Source organism: Cimex lectularius, unplaced genomic scaffold (genome assembly GCF_000648675.2).
Source record: "Cimex lectularius strain Harlan isolate CLEC.00 unplaced genomic scaffold, Clec_2.1 scaffold23, whole genome shotgun sequence".
NCBI lineage: Eukaryota > Metazoa > Arthropoda > Insecta > Hemiptera > Cimicidae > Cimex > Cimex lectularius.
The window spans coordinates 183,247-203,301 of NW_019392690.1; the positions used below are offsets into that span (position 1 = coordinate 183,247).

A 20,055-nucleotide genomic window follows, 5' to 3' on the forward strand; every position below is an offset into this window, starting at 1 on the left:
TATTTCCTAAGTGATTTTGTACTGTGTTTCTTTCAGTATACAATAAAAAAGAAATGAATTCCATAGGTTTTATAATGCTCTTTTTATTGGTGTAGTTAAATTTACAGTAAGATTAACATTTTATGAGATTATTGGACTTTGGGGAATAAAGTTGTGAAAGGTCGAAGTAACCTTGAATAAAATCGAGAATCGGACATTCCAAAATAGGGGCGTTTTAGTTCAATTTCACATGTCGATATGAGAACATTTTAGTTGAGATAAAAATTGAAAAATGGCAAAAAGGAGGGAAAATTCAAAAGGTGGGGTTGAGATGGGAAGTTAGTGCCCGAGGGGATCGAAGTCACGATAGCTCAAGTAGAGCAGCGGCGCATCTAGCAGAAGATCGTGGGTTCGAATCCCGCTTATGTCACTGACTTTTTTTATCTCAATTAAAAACCTTAATCGATTGAAAAATTATTCCTTACGTTGACCATAATTTGTTTTTTAGGATAACCTCCTGAAGTAGATGGATGGTCAGGGTACACCCTGTATAGAAAGAAATGAGAATTAAGAACAAAACAAAAGGACAATAGATAGAAAAACTTGTCGAATAAAGTGTTGAAAGGTTAATTTAGGTAAACCGAAAAAGTGAAATATCTCGAATATTATTGAGAACAGACTTTGGCTATGGGAACTTTTTAGTCTAATTTGATAATTAGGATAACCTCCAGGAAGTATCGACGGCTGTTCACGGTATAACCTGTACAGCAATGAAAGAGAATTAAGAACTAAAAGACAATAGATAGCAAAACGAAGGACTTGATTGATACCCAAAAAAAGTGAAATATCTCGAATATTATTGAGAACAGACTTTGGTCTATGGAGACTTTTTAGTCCAATTTGAAATTTAGGATAACCTCGAGGAAGCATCGACGGCTGTTCACGATATAACCTGTATAGCAATGAAAGAGCGTTAAGAACTAAACAAAAAGACAACAGATAGAATAACTTGATTGAATAAAGTTTTTAAAAAGGTTAACTTATATAAACAGAAAAAGTGAAATATCTCGAATATTATTGAGAACAGACTTTGGACTATTGGGACTTGAGATTTAGGTCCAATTTGAAATTTAGGATAACCACCAGGAAGTATTGACGGCTGTTCATGGTATAACCTGTATAGCAATGAAAGAGAATTAAGAACTAAACAAAAAGACAACAGATGGAATAACGAAGGACTTGATTGAATAAAGTTTTTAAAAAGGTCAACTTAGGTAAACCGAAAAAGTTAAATACCTCGAATATTATTGGGAACTATGGGACTATGGAGTCTTTTTAGTCCAATTTGAAATTTAGGATAACCTCCAGGGAGCATAACTTGATTGAATAAAGTTTTTAAAAAGGTTAAATTAGGTAAACCGAAAAAGTGAAATATCTCGAATATTATTGAGAACAGACTTTGGCTAAGGGAATTTTTTAGTCTAATTTGATAATTAGGATAATCTCCAGAAAGCATCGACGGCTGTTCACGGTATAACCTGTATAACAATGAAAGAGAATTACGAACTAAACAAAAAGACAACAGATAGAATAACTTGATTGAATAAAGTTTTTAAAAAGGTTAAATTAGGTAAACCGAAAAAGTGAAATATCTCGAATATTATTGAGAACTATTGGCTATGGGAACTTTTTAGTCTAATTTGATAATTAGGATAACCTCCAGAGAGCATCGACGGTTGTTCACGGTATAACTTGTATAGCAATGAAAGAGCATTAAGAACTAAAAAGGAGACAATAGATAGTAAAACAAAGGACTTGATTGATACCACGAAAAAGTGAAATATCTCGAATATTATTGAGGCCAGACTTTGGACTATGGAGACTTTTTAGTCCAATTTGAAATTTAGGATAACCTCCGGGAAGCAACGACGGCTGTTCACGTTATAACCTGTATAGCGATGAAAGAGAATTAAGAACTAAACAAAAAGACAACAGATGGAATAACGAAGGACTTGATTGAATAAAGTTTTGAAACGTCAACGTAGTAACGCGAAAAAGAGAAAAAAGTGAAATATCTCGAATACGATTGAGAATCAGACTTTGGACTAAAGAGAATTTTTAGTCCAATTTGACATTTAAGTTAACCTGCTCAAGCATTGATGTCCGTTCACGTGACTTATTCCAATAATTAAGCACGCCTTTTTGGGAAAATGTCTCTCCCGCCTTGAGTTTACTGGAGCTTTTAGCAACCGAAATTAGCTTGTTGTGTCTCGATGGAAAAATGAACACTTTTATCGTTTGTAACTATTTTCATTTATTTTCTTTCTTAGAAATTTATTAAAAATACTTGCAGCATTCGGCTATCTCTGACGTTCCCATTATGGAAAAATCAATATCCGTTTGTTATGCAAGCAGTCGGGATAACCCACCCATACCAGAGCAGATGTTCAATGGCAAAACCGATTTGGCAATTTAAAAATCTTAACTTTCTTCATAAAATACAATACTTTTAATAATTTATGTGTAATAATTGTCATTAATGTCCTTGTTTATGTAAATTAGGATCAATCCCGCTATTGGCAAGTACGTTTGAATAACATGGGCAATAACTAGATCCAGTGGGGTAAACAATATATTTTCCATCTTGCATAGGCTGAATGTATTTATATATCAAAATAATTATGAGAAAGTTAATGCTCATAAATCATGGAGAGGTTTATGCAGTGAACTTTCACCCGCATACGATTCACTGGAGTCATGCAGTTTATTGAAAAAGAGTCAGTCGAATGTTGGCTTTTGTCGGAGCATCCTCAGTGTGTCTGAGACAACGTGAATACAATCAGAGAGTCTGGTATAAGTCGAGACAATGGGAGTGACGCAAGATTTTTCGGTTCAAATTAGAATGTGACCTAAAATGCCCCACCGGCCTATCGATTTCTTTGACCTTGCCCAGGACTGCTGCATTCAGCCGGGTTGAGCTCCTGTTGTTCAACCGCTCGGCCAGTCTAGTCGGTCCTGGCTTGTAAGACTTATTTCCTCTCCTTACAACCCATTAAATAAATATTTCAACCCTTTCTTAGGATGAGCCGCAATCGAGTCACTGAATCCGACAGAATCGTGGTTCAAGTCGAGACAGTCGTACAAACACCAAGAAAGACAAATGCTATGAAAATATAAATCAAGAGATAAAAAAAATTAATTTTGACTGAATTGTAAAGCGTATTTGCTCGTTGGAATGTTCTGAGCAAATAATTATAATAGGGTGGGCCAAAAATAAGAAAAACCTCAAATTCTCTTCTTATCATACGTTTGTTTATTTGTTATCTCCGTACAATAAGTGGCATTAGTGAGGATTACAGCACAAAATGAAACAACAAAAGAACAATAACAACAATGAGCGTTTGTTGATTTTCATGGGATAAAGAATAAAAATGATAATCAATTGGAAAGATGTTCCAAAAAAAAAAAAATCAAAAACTTACTATTAAAAATAAATAAATAATATAGTTTCATAATCCGCTAAAAGCCATGAACCTCCTTAACTCTGAACTTATTACAACAAAAATTATAATAAATAAAAACGAAAAATACAGAATGATCTAACATTTCATTTTTTAGTAGCGAAGGAGGTGAGAGATTCACTGAAAAAAAGAAATTCACTCACCCACCCATTCTCTGTCTGTCTTTCTGTCTGTCTGTCTGTCTGTCTGTCTGTCTGTCTGTCTGTCTCTCTCTCTCTCTCTCTCTCTCTTCAATATTTTTCTTTTTTTCCTCTCTATCTTCTCTCTCTCTTGTCTCCAATCCCACTATCTTCACTTTCCAATCTCNCACACACACACACACACACACACACACACACACACACACACACACAAAATCAAAACGTTTAATAGACCAAACTCAGTAAAAGGAAGGCTTTTTCTAGAATCTCTATGCACATAAAACTATGTAAAAATATCAACGATTTCCAGAATAGCCTTAAAAATCATCTTTTTTTGTAATATTCCTATTTAGTGACTAGAAGTTTTATTTATAGATTTATATTGACAATTTATAATTCATGATTTGTACTGAATTGTATTGAAAAAGTATTTTTGTTCACTTATTATATTAGTAATTGACTTTTTAATTGGTCAATTATTCTGTAAAGTAGGATAATTATTTCGATTGACAATTTTAAGTAAATTCATATGTAGTTCAATGTAAAACGAATAGATGACATATTGACTGCAAAAACAAGGTTATTAAAATAATTAATGATTAATGAATTAGAAGTAGAATAAACTTAGTAACTATTGTATTGCACATTAGAAGTAAGAATGGTCCTTGAGACCAAATCTTGTATGATTGATAAATAACGCTTTCATCATCATCATCATCTCTCTCTCCTTTCCACGTTAAGGGAACTTTGTGTGGTGAAATAAAACATCAACAATCAATTATCAAATTGAACTTCTTAACCTTGTACTTTTGACGGTTTGTTCTTTTAAAGTGGTGCAAATATATTTTCAAAAACAGTTTAATAGATGAAGCATAAATAACTGACTATTAAATTTATGAATTAGTGCCTTTTAAAGCAATTTTTTCTTGTGCTGTAACCTTTCGATTTCTTTTAATTCTTAAGAGTAATTTTGGCTCATTTTTGGTGGTTTTTTGAAATACTTAACGTACCTTACCGAGACGGGGGCTATTTTGATGGTAAAGCATTTCGAAATTGTCCATAGGACATTTTGGTCGGTTCGTCTACCTGTTGATCGCCGAAATTCCAACCGTTTTGAACCGAAAAGCTTCAGTAATGACACGGAAATAGTTTCGCAGCCCGTCCTCGTCATATGTGACGCATTGTATTAGTTAATAGCGAAGAAAGAAGTGAATTGCGCCTTGAGTCAAACGGCACTTAAGTAATGAAAGGAAATGACAAAAAGCTTTAAGAATTTCCGGATTTTCCATTTCAAGAGGTACTTAAGCCCTTTGGTCGCCCGTTTGTACCCGTCCGTCTGTCTGCCAGGCGAAATTCCAAATTTTTAGGCATTTTCTTGTCGGATCGAATCATGCTACCTTACACGAAAGCTGCGATTTAATCAAATTATTGACCAAGATTGATCATTTTAATCATTCACATTAATCATTCTAATAATATCTCGTAGATTTTGTATTGATAAATAAATCAGGATTGAGGTTTTTATTACGGAAAACTTTTTTAAAAATAGATGACTAATTTCCCATGTTCAGTCAACGACTGGTCATCCTTTTGCGATTGAAGGAGGAATAAAACGATAGTCATAAAAAAAAAACATTGTTCACAATTTTTCTCTGACTGAGAAATTCCTCTAAACATTGTGAAACGGTTTATTTTAATAGAAAAAGATAAATAATAGGGAGGAGAGGACAGTTGGCAAAACAAAAAGAAGGAAACACAAATATCACAATAATAACATTAATTCACTTGTGGTAAACAATGAAGGTTGAAGTTCTAACTGAAGTATATTATGAAGTTGACAAACTTTAAAATCCGAACTCGAAAAAAAACCGTAGTCTTCTCTTCTTTTGGAAAATTACCTGTTTGGGTGGGTGGAATAAAAATAACCTGCCTTTTTATATAAAAAACAACAACAACCGAAACGACATGTTCTGAAGGTGGTGGATTTCGAAAAGAAACACGTACGTGGTCAAACACATAAACAATCCTGTGAGTCAGAGCGTAAACACAAAAAAACCATACAATGGGATGAAAGATCACATTGGATGCGAACTCGACATCGTCAGAATTGATGACTCGTCAGATCTCAGTGGTGATACTGGGCGAATATTCTGAATATCTGGTTTTAAGCAAAGATGGAAGGCGATGATATGTATTTTATTTATTTGTTGATAATCCAGATTTTTCCGCAATATTTTTAATCGTTTTTGAAACATAAATTTGGTTGTTTTGTCTACTAGAGTTTGTTTGCACTTTTTCAACATTGTTGAAACTATTTACCACAGTTTTATAAATCACAGTTAATTTTCTTTTTAACTTTAACATTTCGACCCAGGCCCTGGTCTCTTTTTCAAGTTGAAACTTGTAACAACATACAAGTTTATTAAAAACTTATTCCAATCTGAAGAGGGGCCAGTGCCTGATTCGAAAAGTTGTTAAAACTGATGAAAATAACTATTATATAAGAAAAAGTGCAAAGCAATTAATAACTATAATATTAATTAATTATTTAAGGCAGTCTACTGAAAGTTCTTTGAAGATCTTCTGAGATTTTTTTGCCATTTCCCATAAACACATAGTCAAACTCAAAGCCTAATAGTTTTTAAACTATTGAAGATTTCTAAAAAAAAATCAACTTCGTCATAAAAGTAATAAATATGTAATAAATCTCACCCTATGAGGTGCTTTGAGGAGTTTGTGAAGGGCAGCGATTTGGTTGACAAGCGGCAGCGTACAGCTGAATGTGTGGGTCGGCGGCCTGGGTGGTTCCGGGAAATTGGAACTGTACTCGAAAGGATCGATGTCGTTTAGATACTGAACTCGGCAAGTGAGTGCCATCCTGGCACTCTCGTTTTGAAAAGAAAAAAAAAGCACAAACAAGGGGCAAAAAAAACTTATGCAGTACGGAAGAAACGTTTGGCACCGGGTTCGGTTCAGAACTGGAATCTCGGAGTCGACGCGGATCAAAGTCGACCCCCAGGTATACCGGAGCGGTTGTCTCGGACGAAGTGGGGGAGAGGTTTACCGGAGGAATGAGTTTGCGCTCTCTCCGGGCTCGGCCGGCTCGACTCCTGCCCGGCAGGCACTTCCTTCCATTCCACAATGGGCCTCGACTCAAGGTTCGACCTCAACCGGCTCCAGCAGCCGTCTTTATTAGAAAGGACTGCGGTCTGGGACCCAACCTTGAATGCAACGAACAGTTTTCCAGAGTCGCTTTACCTCCTACCATGAAAATATCCTATTGCGTTCGCCCACGGTCAACAAAAATCATGCACAGTTTTGGCGACTCCATCGACCTCAAGGATAAAGGACATTATTTATTAGGCCTGCAATCAAACGCCTCTTTTCAAAAAAATCCGAGTTTATCCTACATTAACTACTATTGGCTCTTCAAATAAACAATTAAACTCATTAACTTAACTTTTTAATTTTCTGACTATCATATAAGATATATTGTTTACATATTTATCTGAAAATCGTATGTTTATATCTGACAAATAAACAAAACAGTTTCCAGTAAAATTTAATTGTAGTACTACCATTTCTCAATGAAAAATGCACAAATTCAAAGCAGTTTAATCATCTATTTTGTAACAACGTTGTGAATAAACGTTAAAGTTGGTCAGGTGCTCCAAAATTTCAAATGCAACGAAAAAGTTCATATGAACCATGCTCCGATTCTCAACCCTTTCAGCCTATTCAACATCTTATTTTTTTTGGACTATCTAGGTTTTCATAATTTACTAGTTCTTGTACTTTTCTTTTTTGGTAAAAATTGGTAAAAAAAACTAAATTTGCAACCTCGATGGAAAGTTCACGATAGAGCTTGGTAAATTTCATAACCATTTTTTCCATTTAATAAGCTTTCTAGCAGTTTCGGTAATTACATCGAGCCAAATTGCAGAAATTTTATGCTAAATGGGAAAAATCGATACTACGGTATTAACATGGGGTGGGGTTCATTTCCCAACTATAACTTAATAAAAAAGCACACAAAAAAGAGAAATATTCAACGTAAAATTCAAACAAAACACATAAAAAAAGAGACATTAAACTTAGCGATCAACCAAAGCAGACAAAATTGGCAAAATATCTACGCTAAACACAGACAAAAAAAGAACAATACAGAAGTTTTGAAACCCAACCTACCAAACAAACCACAAAAGTAGAGGAAAAACGCCGATTCTGGGACCGCCTCACACCTGGTCGTTATCGCACAAATAAATACATTTACACTTATGTACATTGCACTTACATTGATTAGTCGGTGGAGTACTCGATATTCCTTCATCGTCCTACATACAATAGTAATGAACCTAATTTAAATTAGGGTCGAGGGGTACTTTTATAAATATGCCACCATCAGCCCTAAAACTTCGGCAACACAATATTTCACCATCACCCCTCACCACTCACACTAATAAATATATACACTCAAACAAAATGCATAACCATAGAACACATAAAACAGATTTATATTTTTATTATTTATATGCAATAAAAAAACCATATATTCTAAAAAGCAGAAAAGGGGACTCAGAAATTTGCTACTGTATGTCTGAGAACCATTCTTAAATCAGTAGAATGCCTGTATGCTCTCTGTAAGGAGCCAATGCACAAGCATCAATTTGTGGGACACGTCGAGAACTTTTCTCTGCATTGAGAGGCTCTAATCTTGTATAAACTACATAACAACAAAATGTTACTTCAACATTTCCAATTTCCACAAACCTGATCCAGCTTACTCTACTACACTCTTTCAACTACCAACCATTCTTCTATCAATACTCTCTCGACCAAGTCAAAAAATCCTTAAAACCTCTTCTCTTTCCTTCATATTCTTATTTATTCAACTATTTATTTATTAATGTGATATTGATATTATTAATGTTTATGTGTCATTTAATAATGATGTTATTAGCATTATAATGATGTAACTTTTATCATGATAGTTTGATTTTTAATTTCTTATATTATTATTTCATTCTTATGTTATTTCTTTAATTTTTATTTCTTCTAGATTTCATAACTGTACATTTCTATTCATTATATATTTTCGATTGTATTATTTTTCTTGTAAATATTAGTTTACAATGTAAATTGTTCCTTTTTTACATGTTTACATGGTACTCTATATTCTGATGGTAACTGATCATCATATCTACAGTCTAAAACACCATGGATACCCATACATCGTCCATTATCATTCTCACAGATAATACATTATTCAACAATCTTTCATATTACTACATACATACTAAACTATTTCTAATTAAAAACTTGCAGAGGGCGATCGGTGTAGTCGATATTTTGCCAATGGCCACTCAGATTCATAACATACACCAATAAATAAAACAGGCCGTCGAGGTATTTGAATACTTCGTCGAGAGGTCTGTTTTCACTCAAACTCATTCAACCAACATTCTTGCTAATAAATCTGAAATTATAAGACACAAAGATATGAAGACGCAGATGAAATTAGTTTATATACTGAACTCTCAGATTTTCAAATAGTTTTCCCTATAATCACTACAATGCTTTAAGACGTTTTTCATCTCAGGATAGGCCACACCGTTCTCTATTTTTAAAGCTCCACAGTTCACTAGTAGGTGACTGTAATGGGCTGATCGGGAGAACTGTTTTTGTGTGGACACACAGCTATGTGTCATTCTTTTTTTACATTAGAGCGATCGGGATCTGAGATCTAGTAGTAATAGTCAAATTCATCAAAACTCAAACTCATAACTAACACCTCCACCCGTGGTTGAAAATCTAAAAACCGGTTAAAATACCTACTTTTCAATTTTTTTTATAGATATTTTAGATGTTTCACCAGTTTTAAAGGTTTTTAAATTGTACACAAACCAAAATGCAGAAATTTTATGTTAAATGAAAAAAAAGTGGTGAGGGTGTGAAAAATGGGAAGTGGGGTTAATATACAATAATAATTTTTTGTCCTGGGCAAAATTTATTTCCCAACTTTAACTGAACACAAAAGCACTAAACAAAGGAAAAACAAACAAAATCCATAAAAAAAGAGGCAATAAACATAGCGAAAAACCGAAGTTGAAAGATTGGACAAAATTTATACTAAGGACAGACAGAAAAAGAAAAACAACAATACAGACGTTGTAAATCCCAACATTAACCTAATAAAGAAAGCACATAAAAAGCGAAAAATTCAACGTAAACATCAAACAAAACACATAAAAAAGAGATAATAAACATGACTCACAACCAAAGAAAAAAAGATCAACGTAACCCTACATTACGTATTAACCCTACCGCCCAAGAACGCCTAACTTTTGACCTTTGGAGATATTAGTCAATAATGTTTTTTACTGGGAGATAAAAACAATATACACGCATATTTGTAATCCCCCAAAAGCGGGCTTTCTTTTCCTTCATCTGGTCTTTAAGGTCTTCTGGTATACAGTGTATCTTCTGGGAAAGAGATGGTTAAAGTTCATGACCTTCAACAAACGTTCTTGGACCTCTTCTGGATCTTAGTGTTCCTCATCCTCTTGTGCACTTTCCTTTTTACCTTTAGTCCGTACTTTTATCGTAGCACTTGAGTACGTTCTCCTTTCGTACTTCGTACCTTCCTTTGAGGACGAAGACAAGGAACTCACGAGAGGAGATAATTTTAATCTTGTTTCTATTAATTTAACTCTCCTACCATTAAATGACCGCTCTTGTTAATATCTTAATTATAAATATTTTTATTGAAGTCGTAAATTTATATTTGAAAATTGGACAAGGTCTGGCAATACAGTTCTTCGCAGTTAAATTTAATTGGACTGTTGCTGTTTTACGATGAAAACAGAATGGGAATCAAGCGTTGTACATAATTAACGATCAATAAAACTTCTAAATTTGCATTATTTCACTCACGAGCTAACGTCCGATCTGAATTTGAATGCTGTTTTATGGATGAAAATTATTTGATTGTTCATTCTTAAATTATTGCATCTTTTAATTGATGTCGTAAATTTATGTTAAAAAGTCGGAGTGACGAAGGTGGAAGTGTCGCCCTCCGTTAGGGAGCAAAGAGTCGCTTCCTACAACCTGGTAGTCATAGCAACGTGATATTGTCCACTAAATAACGAAAGTCGAGTTGTTATTTAATGTGGGAAGGTAGTTGTAGACAGAGTTCATCCAGTTGAGGGACACCATAAATTTAGAATATGGGCTTAGCGAAATGGACTAGGAGGCTGCGTAATGAAACCTCCAGATAATTACAAGTTATTGCGCGGCCCTTGCAAGAAGGAAGTTGACCATATAGCCCAGCGTTTTTGCTTTTCTTTTGCACCCCTACAGTTGAGAAACTGGTATAAAAGCGGATGATCTGGAAGGAAAGTCAGTCCACTCGAGGACTCAGTCGGTGGCTTAAAGAGACAGTCGAAGGCAGTGGCAGAGACACGACGTCAACTGCCCAGGGCTGAGACGAGTCGAATAGAGTCGACTGCCCAGAGCTAAGGCGAGTCGAATAGAGTCGACTGCCCAGAGCTAAGACGAGTCGAATAGAGTCGACTGCCCAGAGCTAAGACGAGTCGAATAGAGTCGACTGCCCAGAGCTGAGACGAGTCGATCAGAGTCGACTGTCGAAGAGCGGCCCGAGGTAGGACATGTCATCTGTCGAATACCTCAGAAGCACTGAAAAGTCACTCAGTCAAGACCAGTCCAACGAAGAACTCGGTCAAACCTGCGCATCAGTCAAGAGTAGTCAAGCAACCACACTCCATTTGGGACTCATCGAGAGAGCAAGTAAGGACCGGCCATTGCGATAAGTCGAATAGAGTCATCTGCCGAGGACCCAAGAAACTGGAGGAAGAAGATCCTGGAAGACGCTGGATGATGTGAAAGCTGGTATTGGCGAGCATCGTTTGGGGTCCTCTCGTGAATAAGCTCATCCCAGACTTCTGGCTGACTTGCCTTGATTGCTTGACTATTTGTTTGTTCGTCACTATTAAGTCTGGGCAGTTTATGATTTATTTTATTTTTGGAACTTCCCTTCCCTACCTACAAAAAGCTGTAAAGCGCGTACGCTGAATCTTCTCTTATCTGTTAGCGATAAGCACATACTTCACTTTATTCTCTAAACCGCAATGAAATCAAATTCAATAAATAGAAATTTGTTGTTTCATGTTGTATCGTTTCAACATAGATCAAAACATCGCTACAGTTCAATTAAGAACAGGTAAACAGCTTTCATTAGCATATCTATTCGAAGGATTGATAAAATCTCAAAATTTAAAATCTAATTATAAATAGACATACTTGGTACACAATTACTGAAAATTAGCGTAGTAATTTAATAGACGACTGACAAATGGGCCAACATGTGCGTTTAAAATGAACAAAGATAAAGGCAAATCGGTTATTTTCATATTGTCAACAGGGACTCGTTAAATTTTTATCTATATTAGGATTTATCTCTGTCGCCCACCAAACGGTCATTATTGGCAAACTGGCAAGTTGAACTAAACAAAGTTGATTTCGATTATTTGAAATTTTCAAAAGAGGAGTGGCTATTATGCGTAATATTGATTTGATAAAACATATTTTCAGAAAGGAAAGTGATGATCGTCAGCTGTAAGGGCCGACGTTTTGCTCACAGAACGTTATCGACTGAAACACCTTGACTTCTTTGAATTTGAAACAAAGAAGATTATGATTATTTGAAATTTGTCGATCTTGCCCTACGAAGTTTTTACCTAGATTGTTACCAGTCTTTACGAGTCTGAACTATTCGCCTCCCACAATGGTAAATTGTAGACCTGTTTTCGTCAAAATTCCACTTTGGTACAAAAGGGCGTTAACACAAAACTTTCCAATGACTCGCCACGGACGTCCAGCAAAACTAATTTTATGTTTTCCTATTTAAGAAAATTTTGTCAATTTTCTTTCTTCAAAAACATTCTACTAGTTCTATTAGTATACATTCTGTTAGTATACATTGTAAAACTCAAACAAAATACACAAAAAAGTAAATAAACATAGTGAACAGCCAAAACAGGATAATACAGGATATTTTGTCCAATTTTTCTGTTTTGCTTTGTTATGTGTATTATTTCGTTTTTCTTTCTGTATGTACTTTTTTATTTTCCAAATTGGGAAATAAATTTTGCCCTGAGAAAAAGTTTACTTACTAGGATTTACTACTTACTAGGAGGTTTACTACACTCATTTTTTCGACTCCGTCACCGTTTTTCTCCCATTTTTTAAAATTATTTCATTTGTACACTATAGACATTTCTACATACGACAAATGTGATTACAAAATGTTTTTTCACATAGTCACTGCACTAACTAATGCCAGCACCCGCAGTACACATGCCGTGAGAACCCAGCACAACCCAGCACTCAGTGTGACGGTTTAAGAAGCTTAGGTCTCGAGGCAATCGTCGATTAAGGGTTCGAGCAGTAGGATTAGGATAGATCGAGAAATTTTTGTGAAACTTTTGGAATCTGGAACGGAAGTAGTAGGCTATGACAAATTATGACTAAGGACCTTTAATTGGATGCGCTGGATATTGGATGGCTTCCACTCCGTATGACCAAAGTGGTCACAGCAAAGTCTTGTATATGTTTAGTTTAGTTTTGACGGTCAAGGCAGATTTTGGTCCTAGAAGTCTTCGTAGTGGACTAAGTCTTCTGTTGGGTTGATAAGTTTGTAGGGGAATTCCATGTCAGTCTGCCGTCTAGGTACAGTCCTAAGAGTTGACTTGAATGGAAGTCGGAATCTCTTTGTTGTTATTGTACAATGGAGGGTGTTTTTTTCAATATGAATGTACATTGAGTACATTTTTCTTCATTCAGTCTTACTCTCCACTTTTTGTATCAGTCTTCGATAAGGTCAAGGTTTTCTTGGATGTTGGAGGTAGCTTGGATAGGATTCGAGATAGAAGACAAAATTGCGGTATCCGAGATGACGGTATAAGGTGTATACGTAGGTCAGCAGTATAAATGATATAAAGAATCGGATCGAGAATGCTCTCTTGTGGAACACCGGCTTGTATCTGTCTGACTTTCGAGAACTCGTTGACGCACCTCACCCTGAAGAAGGTAAGATTTCAGGATATGGTAATAAGGAGTGGTAGGAAGCGTTTAAGTTTGTAAAGCATGCCCGGGTACCAGACCTTATCAAAGCTTATCTACAACTAGGCTTTGTAATTATTGCACTCAAGCAATACTCTTTGTTCTCTAGAGCAGAGGAGGTGTTGTCGGTAACACTGAAACCCCGTTGGATCGTGGAATGATGTGAACAGAAGGCGAATTGGTGGAAAGGATTGATTTTACGAGTATCTAGGATGGGTATTGAGCGCTTTAATAGGACTCTTAAAGAAAAGGGTTTGCAAGGGCATCCGACAGCTTGGTCGTTTCAGCCCGGAGCGCATGCGAAATACAACACACACTCAATACGCACTCTCACAAATAAATACATTCACACCTATATACACTTATTACTTAGTGCTTTATAAATATACTCTTATAAATATTCCGCCATCCACCCAAGTCACGCAGCTCGAGAGACGATGGGGATGCTATTGCAACATCAGTCCCTCCCCATTCACTCTAATACATACACTCACATATACAAAACACATATTTTGACGGCTATAAACAATAAAACGTTCCAATTCCCCTAAAAAGCGGAACAGGGGACCCTGAAACTCGCTACCGTGTGGAAAGCTTATTAAACGAAGAAATTGTTATGACATTTTTCAAGTTCTAAGTAGAATTGCAAATTTAGCTCTTTTGCTATTTTTAAATCGGCCCTCTTGTATACCCACATTCACGCTTATAAATACATTCTCGCCAAACAGTAACACGTAATCCATCTATCATCAAACTTGTTATTTATACAATAATAAGATTGTCTCCTAAAATCTATTAAAAAAATCTGTACTATATACAGGGTGTCCCGTGAACAGACGTCAAATATTACACGCTTATTAAACGATGATATTTTACAAATTGTACCGTGAATTTTTCCAACGAAGTTGCATATTTGTTTCTTTTACGATTTTTCAATGTAGCAGTTTTTTAACAAAAACTAAATTGAATGTTCCAGAAGGGTGCTTTCTTAAAAGAAATTAAACGCTATTTTCACCTATTTTTTTGATTTCCTCAAATAGTCTAAATCTTGAATAGTTCAAGAGTTATGACTAGATTTATGACGAAAAATGTAGATAGTTGAGAAAAAAAATCAAAATCAAATGTTGAATATCTGCTAAAGGGTTAAGAATCGGATCGTGGTTCATACCAATTTTGTTGCATTTGCAACGGTGCGAGATGCATGAAACTAATGAACCTTTTTTTTGTCGTTCGTAAAAACAATTTTAAATCATTCACCAAACACCAGAAACGCGGAAGTGGAAATTTTTCCTGTACGGACGAGATAAATACTCGTTTTTGTCACTTGTCTTCTGATATTTTCTTATCAACAAATCGCTTTGAAGTTGAATTGATAATAGATTATGCTGTTCTGCATTAAATCATACTGCTTGGTGCAACTTATTATTCTGAATAGGTCGGGTCCGAAAGTGAGTTGCCCCGTGACTAAGCAACGAGTCACTTTCACGTTAGTGTGTAAATACGATTCATTCGTTATTTCCAGAAGGTGTTTGTAGAAACCCTTTGCCTGTTTATGTGGCCTATGATTTCGACTGTGCTTTTTTATACGCATGAAAATGACCAAATTTTAATAGGAAAAAAAGACTGTCTAATTGAGGGTCGTCGGTTACTTGATCCTCATCGACGCTCTTGTACTCACACATTCTCGCTTATAAATACATTCTCGCCAAACAATCGACACGGAATACATCTATCATCAAACTTGTTATATGTAAAATAATAAGATTATCTGCAATAAAATAAAATCTTTACTATATACAGGGTGTCTCGTGAACAGAAGTCCGTTTCTCAATCTATTCCAGACATTCCTGTTTTAATTGACATAAATGGAATTAAAACAGGCAAAATTAAATTAAATATTCAAAATGCTAATCTTCTTGAAGTATACAAATCAATGAAGGACATTTTGACCATTTAATTTAATTTTTAAAAGCTTTTTAATTTATTTTATGCTCAAATGTATGTGCGAAAGAGCTTTTGTTGTTTGATTTGTATTACTTTCATTATTTTTTTAATAGAAGTTTCTATATCTTAATGACCAATTTTTTTAAACTGTTTGTAACTGAAAAATTTAATTTTTTTGATTAAACGTCAATTTGACATTGGTGATAAATCACTTTTAAAAAATTAAGGGGGGGCGTCGGTGGCCGAACGATTTAGGCGCCCATCATCAGTGGGGGCAACTTTTCTCTAAGCGCCATATCTGCATTTACAGAATTTACAATATTTACAGAACTAAGTGAATCTTGCTTAAATTTTTGCCAAGGGAACCGTAAATCTTCAAAGTGATTTTGTGCTTTGTTTGTTTTGGGTTACAATAAAAAAAGGCTTCCGTAGGTTTTTAATGCTATTTTTATTGCGATTTAGAAAGGTTAACTAATTTTCGGAGATTCGTTGGACTTTATGGAATAAGGTGAAAGGTTGAAATGAACTGAAAATATGCAATATCTCGAATACAATCGAGAATCGAGTAGTGCAGAGTAGGAGCTTTTTAGTGCAATTTGACATGTAGTTTTGACGTCTGTTCACGGGACACCCTGTATACTGAAATACTCTTGTTTCCTCTAGGAATCGGCATAAGGGACTTTGACGATAAACTCTTTTGAGAAATTAAGCATGTTTAATGCTCATTAGTAAGGGCAACTTTTCTCTAAGCGCCATATCTCTCAGTATTTACAGACCCAAGAAAATATTACTTAAACTTTAGGCAAGTGCTAAACCTGTAAACCTTCAAAGTGATTTTGTACTTTTTTTGCTTTGATTTACAATCAAATGCAGATTTAGCAAGATTACGATGAGATTAAGAACAAGATTTATGAGATTCGTTGGATTTTATGGAATAAAGCTGTGAAAAGTAGAAGTACCTGAAAAATGAAATATCTAGAATACAATCGAGAAACTGATTTTGCAAAATAGGGTTTAAGTTCAATTTAAGATGTAGTTGTCTGTACATGGGACACCCTGTGTACAGAAATAAACCTGTTTCCTCCAAGAATCGGAATAAGGGACCAAAAGATCGATGGTATTCCTACTGCCCTATATGGAATGACACCCTTCAATTAAGTGGGACACAATGAGTAACCTTTCTCTGCATGCCGGACTCGCGGGCTCTGTGTCAACCGCGTATGGCCGATTCTGAGTCGGGTAAGGCGATCTTTCTGCGGTTTACACTCTGGGATTTATCGACCGTGCTTTTGACGCGCAATAACGTTTTTTCTTTACCGCGTTCTTTATCGGTTCAACGGGTCGGAGGCCAGGAGGGTTGGCCAGGGTGAATCAAGACGTTATTATGATATGATGTTATATAGAAAAATACCAGGTATAGCCTCGATTTAAAGTTAATTCCTAAACTGAATTTAATTTCCATCTTGAAGTTTTCTAAAGACTTTCGTCCCCTTTCGTCCTTGGATTTTCCACAAACTGTGCCCCCGGGGTGACCACCGGCTTTCATGACGGTTCTAGATATAATTTTGGCGTTGTTTTCACCCTAAAGGTTTCACTCACCTCTTGGGAAACTGAATGAAGACAGATTTGAAATCAGATCACACCCGAGGCCCTGGCAAAATGACAAAACACTCAAAGTCGACGTCCGAAAAACGTTCCCGGCTTAATATATTTACGCTTTATCCTTTAAGCTGTCTTTTAAAATATCTATCGAATGCAACAATAATATGGTGTATTTGTGGTATTTTTTTGATATCGAGTGACTTGAAGATTAAGCTTTGTTTTTCCTTTTTTTATCTATTAGCAACTGAAATAATGTTAAAATTTAAAATAGTTTCTTAAAAGGATTTCTGCAAATTTTGAAAACTGTTTTACATATAGAGTTTGACAAAGGTCAAAATCTGTTTTTTTTTGTTTTTTTAAATTAACAATCACGCAGTTTTTGGCACGGAATTCTTAGGGATGGTTAGGGATGGTATACTTTTGATCTAAGGTCCTGGTTGAGATGGTTGGTACTCTAACCACTTGAGCCATCGTGGCTTCGACCACTTGAATCCTGATTACACAATATTCAAAAATATGGCAAAAATAGAGAAAATTCTAATGGTTGTGGGTTGAGATGAGGTTGGTGTCCGAGTGGATCGAAGTCATGATAGCTCAACTGTATTCGGCCAAAGGTCGTGGGTTCGAATCCTGCTCATGACCTTAGTATTTCATCTCGACCAAGTCCTTAGATAAAAAGTATTAATTAAAATAATTAATACGTTCAATTATGGCTACTAATATATACATGGGTCTTTTATAAGATTTGCTTAGTTTTGACTGTCAAGAAAGATTCCTAGAAGTCTTCATAGTTGTCCCAGTCTTACACTAAGTTGTTGTCTCTTGTCTTGGAGATACCACGTGCTGTCTAGATGCTTACATTATACTAAAATAGAAGTTGGTATCTCTTTGTTGTTGCTATAGAAGACAACACTGTTTTTTTTCAACCATGCACCAGACTTCGATAAAATCAAAGTGTTCTTGGATTTTTGGATTTTGGAGTTTTCTTAGAGTTCGAGCTAGAAGACAAAATTGCGGTACCGGCCGCGTAGGTGGTGATGATAGTATCGGGGTGTGCAGGTGCTAAGATTAAGAATGCTTCACTCTGAAGCAGTGGTCGGTTAGGAAAAGGTGAAGTGGGTAGGAAGAGTTTAAGTTTATAAAGCATTTCGAGGTGTCAGACCTTATCAAACTGTAGCATAGGCACAGCATACGACAAATGCGATTACAAAACGTTTTTTTCACACAGTCACCGCTATGCCAGCGCTGCACCCGGAGTACACATGCCGTGAGAAACCGTCCAATGCTGGTACTAGATTCGAGATAGAAGACAAAATTGCGGTATCCGTGATGATGGTATTAGGGTGTATAGGTAGGTCAGCAGTATAAATGATATAAAGGATGGGACCGAGAATGCTCTCTTGTGGAACGCCCTAGAACTCGTTGCTGCACCTCACTCTGAAGCAGCAGTTAGGTAAGATTTCAAGATAAGGTAATAAGGAGTGGTAGGAAGCATTTAAGTTTGTAAAGCATGCCGGGGTGCCAGACCCTATCAAAAGTCTGTGCTTCATCTAGGAACCACTCTTTGTTCTCGAGAGCAGAGGAGATGGTGTCGACAACACTGAAAGCTTGTTGTATCGTATAATGATGTGGAAGGAAGCCGAATTGATGAGATGGATGGCTTCATGAGTACCTAGCATGGGTTTAATAGATTTAGAAGGATTTTGAACAATGCAGGGAAAAGTATGATAGGTCTGCAGGAGGATATGCCGTTAGCAGGTTTGTAGCTTTAGGAATGTGAAGAGAAGCGATCACGTAGATTGTCCAGGCTTACGTTAATAATATTTAATGGACTGGCAACCTTTGAGCTCGCGAGACAATTAATGTTCTTTATTCCAGCTCTGCGATTTGATTCGAATTAATCTATCGACCTTGGACTGTTCCGCACTATGGAATGAACCGATAGAAATTCTTCCGAGAACAACATCTACTTTGTACCACTAATTGAGGCTTTGTTTTCATAATCATTTTCACTTTCGAATTAACTCTAGAGAAAACTAAGCAGACGAAAAAACAAAAGGGACGCGCATGGACGTGCGATAGCGTGTTTACACATTTTCGCATAAAATCACTCGTTTAAGGCGTTCACAGTTTAACAAAGAAGCAAAGCGTGAAATCTATGCATTGTATAAATGTAAATATAGACTTGATAAATGATGATCTCGAAAATGAAACTGCTGAACCTGATTAAGTCGAATTTCGAAGTCCCCTCGCCAAGGAAACAAGCACGCGATTTTACTTTTGATTCCGTGAGCCGGAGGATGACCCGAGATCGGATAACGCTCTGGAATTGGGCCATTGTTCTGAAAAGTATAGTTGAACTCTCGGACATCGTGTTCTGTCTGGAACCTTTCACCTTTCTTCTGACCAACATTTCCTCCGGAACCTGGCCCCGGCCCCCCTGCGTCTCCATTAATTACGGAATAAAATCGTTTTCGTTTCGTTTAACTCCATCCTCGCTGCCATCCCGCTTTTCCCTCGGGTTGTAATTAGCGGAAATGTCAATGGTAAATCCACCCGGCCCATTGTGGGTCAAAGGCATGAAATAAAGGGAAAGTTAAAATCGTTAAGACTGCTAATGACTGGCACCCACTGGCCTAAGGTCAAAATTGTTAAAGATTTATCTTGCCATTTCATACTCGAATGAATATTTATTTTAAAGAAAAGCTTCATACTTTGTGGCGAGTGGG

General features: G+C 36.0%; 1 protein-coding gene across 8 annotated transcripts in view; it reads right to left on the reverse strand.

The window, feature by feature from the left end:
* Window positions 1-20,055, reverse strand: part of LOC106661224 (FH1/FH2 domain-containing protein 3) — an 87,606-nt gene that overhangs the window by 48,670 nt on the left and 18,881 nt on the right. The window contains exon 1 of one of the 8 annotated variants that reach the window (XM_024225897.1): window positions 6,353-6,818. The exons of 6 other annotated variants lie outside the window; for them this stretch is intronic. In XM_024225897.1, coding sequence (XP_024081665.1) covers window positions 6,353-6,517 — 165 coding nt within the window. In that variant the 5' untranslated portion in view covers window positions 6,518-6,818. Of the gene's footprint in view, window positions 1-6,352; window positions 6,819-20,055 lie in introns of those variants that run through there. One more of the 8 variants, XM_024225896.1, reaches the window with a different exon arrangement.